This window comes from Populus nigra, chromosome 4 (assembly GCF_951802175.1).
Source record: "Populus nigra chromosome 4, ddPopNigr1.1, whole genome shotgun sequence".
NCBI classification, from domain to species: domain Eukaryota; kingdom Viridiplantae; phylum Streptophyta; class Magnoliopsida; order Malpighiales; family Salicaceae; genus Populus; species Populus nigra.
The window spans coordinates 1,939,627-1,943,073 of record NC_084855.1 but is presented as its reverse complement, the minus strand read 5'-3'; the positions used below and the strand labels follow the sequence as shown (position 1 = coordinate 1,943,073).

The 3,447-nt window shown below is 39.2% G+C and overlaps 1 protein-coding gene across 1 annotated transcript; it reads right to left on the bottom strand.

Moving 5' to 3' along the window:
- Positions 1-781: 781 nt before the first annotated feature.
- LOC133691973 (protein SHI RELATED SEQUENCE 5) lies at positions 782-3,224 on the bottom strand. The gene is made up of 2 exons (XM_062112605.1): positions 1,893-3,224; positions 782-1,426 (listed from the first exon to the last, which is right to left on the bottom strand). Exons 1-2 carry the CDS (start codon positions 2,470-2,472, stop codon positions 1,050-1,052), a joined length of 957 nt encoding a protein of 318 aa, XP_061968589.1. The 5' UTR covers positions 2,473-3,224; the 3' UTR covers positions 782-1,049.
- Positions 3,225-3,447: the final 223 nt, after the last annotated feature.

Genomic DNA, 3,447 nt, shown 5'->3' with positions numbered 1-3,447 from the left:
TAGAGCAGTAAATCATGATACAGATAGAAAATGAGAGAGCACATGCCATTGGTCAGATCTTACAAAACGAGGGAAATTTCTAAACTTTTCTATTTCTTTCCCATATACCAAATCTAGCAATCTATGGAAGCATCTTCAATCCCTATTTTTATATACACGTACCATAACCCATGTCATTGTTTATAGCCTAGGCAGAACACATATCACATGCAAGAGCATTAAAAATTTCTGATCATCACAATCAACGTTTTCTACTCTACCATCTAGGTCACGTCCATGCACGTCTATTCAACTGGCTAAATATTGCTGTTGTGCAGACAAGTAGTTGATCTAAACGCCTGAAAAAATTAACCCTCCCTTTACATGTGTAAGTAAGCATGTAAAGGCTTCCAAAGCCCCCCATGTGTATTTTGTTTTATCTTTGAGGATTTTATTAAATATATATATAAAAAGGGTTTTTAAATTCCTTGCTAAACTATTACCAGGAAACAAAAAAATTCTTTGCTTAGCAGAACACGAAACCTATTTCTTCCCATTGAAATCCGGCAAGCAAGCCAACAAACGGGAAAAAAGCAGCATCGAGTTCAGCACCAACCAGATAGCGATCAATTATTTCAGCCATGAAGAAATCAATGAACAACGAGAGAGATCAGCAAAATTATATATAGAAAAAGTACTTTTTTTTTTTGAGAAGCAAAAAGCTTTATAGCGCCAGTAAAGGCGAAAAAACGTACATTGCACGAATCCACATAGAAAACGTAAAAAAAAAAAAAACAAGAAATAACAAGGCATTCATCATGGATAAGATTAAATTAAACAAATCCATGCATATCATGAAATCTGAATTGAAATTCGAAGCAAAATCCGAAAAAAAAAACATCCAAATTCTCCTTTCTGGCAATGTCCCATTTCTAATCTCTAAAATTCCTATGCTCTCTCTACTTCAGTTTCGAGGGCATCATGCATGTTTCAAAAAAAAAAAAAATAACTACAAGACCACCAATTTATGGAGTTCTTTGACAAATGGATAGGTTTAGTGTAGAATGCAGCTAGGACCTTGGGGGTGGGAAGAATTGCGTACCAGCAATAAAAGCATTGAGAGGAGCTGGATATAGAGAAGACGGATCAAACAAAGTATTGCCAGCAGCTGGATTACTAGTGTTTGTTGTAGTTGCTGTGGTGCTAGTTGTTGCTGCTGTTATAAGACCAAGTTGTTGTGCTCCACTGGATGAGCTCTCACCACCTGTACTGGTGTAACGCCCGTCAGGACCTTGATCGTAGAGAATTCCTCTGAAAACATGGCCTCCAATGTTAACTGCCGTTTGATATGCTAACTGATCTTCTGCATCGTCCAGGGCGCTTACTTTAACGCAACGAAATACGGCTTGTGAATTCACTTCTGGTGGAAATGCTGTCATTTCAAGCCCTAATTGATCTCAGAGTTGAAGAGAATTAGTGTGATTGAAAGCAAAGGATATTTTGAGTAAAACTAAGAAACATAAAACAAAGAATTTTATGTGGACTTTTTTTTATCGTCAGTTTTACTAACAAACAGTGAAGGTATGGAAAAGAAAAGAGAAAAGAGAAAGAAAAGCATGTGGTGGGCGGCTGACTATGGAGGTGGACTTGCTTACACACGCGAAGGATACTTGACTTGTTGAGTAGCAGGAACTGAAAGTAGTCTTAGAAGAATTATTCCTTCAAGATCTCTAGATCTCTATCAAACTTTCTTAAACTGTGATCAATTTCTTGAAAATTCTTTTCACAACCCATTAAAAGATTTGAGGACAAAAAGAAGCCCACCATCATATTATAGATTTGTAGGAGTAGTGATTTTCGTTGGTCTTTCTTTGTATTGAGAGCTCCTACAAGTAGTAGTGGCACAACTTTACCTGACGTGGTAGTGGCTAAACGAGTGCAAGCAAGAGAGGAACCACCACCTTGATTCTCTCTCTGCCTTTTTGGATTCTCTCCTCGAAACTGTTGTTGCTGTTGCTGTTGCTGTTGCTGTTCTTGATTTTGTTGTTGCAAAGCAGCTAGTTGTTGCTGCCTTTCTCTCCTTTTAGCAGCAGGGACCCAAGTGCTCTTAACGTGTGTTTGGCACTGAAACCCTCGACTCTTACAACAAGTTCTACATCTCGAATGGGGACAATCTTTTTTAGCTTGGTTCCCGCAGTCTTGACAGTTCATTCCTCCCCCTAAGCCTCCTCCTTGTCTCATCACTGTAAAACCTGATCTTGGAGAGTGATCATCAGAGAAATTTCTTCGACTAGGACCCACTCCAAACGAGAAGCTGTTCATGTTTTGCTGCTGGGGATAATACTGCGGCCATAACTCAAACCCCTTGTTGTTGTTGTAGATCTCCTCGTTTGATGATCTGTACAAAAACAAACTACTATTATTGACTTCTTTCTCTTGATCTTGTTTGCTTGATGGCCCTTCTCTCTCACCTAGATAGAACCACCCTGCCATTTCTTGCACCCAAAAGCTGATACAAACCTCAATTTAGACAAAAAATCCATATCAGAATAACTCAATATCAGGAAAGTGGTGACTCTGAAAACTCTGCAAGATCGCTCTGGCTTTGCTTTTTGGGTTTTTTCAGACTTGAATTTTGGTGGGGTTTTTAAGAGAAACTTCAATTAACTGAGTGTTTGTCTGTTGGTTGGTTATATATCTGATATTACTTCTTGATGATTCTGACGACTCTCTGAGACTAAGTTTTTTGCAGCTTTTTTTTGTTGGAGATTAAAGAAGAGGTAAAAACTTTCAAGAATTTGTTAACTGTATATATGATACTTAGAGAGAAAGAGGGGATGGGTACGCTATACTATTCTTGACTTGTGGCTCGAATCCGAGAACCAACCACCAGCCAGACAACTATCCAGCCAGCCACGCCAGGCCAGCTTTCTTTAATTCTCCTTCAATGTTAATGAAGCAATAATGGCACGGAATTAGAGCCCTGCAACGCCGCCATGGTAACTGCACTGCTCCTGCTGCGGCTGCTCTCCCCACTCTGCTACCTCATTCAAGACAAACCTACTTTTCCCTCTCTCTTCTCCTCAATTACTCTCTGGTTCTTTCCTTGCAGTAGCTGCTAGTGTTTTTCTTAGAGTGTTTGTAGATAAATAAAAAGAAAGACAAAAGAAAAGAACAAAAGGAAATCTCTCTCCGGGCACTTCTCTACAGTTGTCTTCCAGTTACAATGTACCTAAAATCAAAGATGTTTCAATCCCAGCCATTGAATTTTTATCTAGCGGGAAATAGTGGACCCACGTGGCAGAGCATCCGCTTTTGCTTATTCGTCCTTTGCACCGGAAAACCCGCTCAGTACTTTTTCTGACCTTTCGATCCTGTAATTAAGATTGATTTTACTCCAAATTTTCGGTCTCCAAGCAATCCAATAAAAATAGAATGCCACTGTTTCGCCTGTGTACATCTTGTACG

Bases quoted from the DNA above. Each gene is read 5' to 3' on its own strand.
- LOC133691973 (XM_062112605.1), bottom strand. From the start codon at position 2,472: ATGGCAGGGTGGTTCTATCTAGGTGAGAGAGAAGGGCCATCAAGCAAA. The intron at 1,427-1,892 runs GTAAAGTTGTGC...GAGATCAATTAG, and splicing joins TTTAGCCACTACCACGTCAG to GGCTTGAAATGACAGCATTT.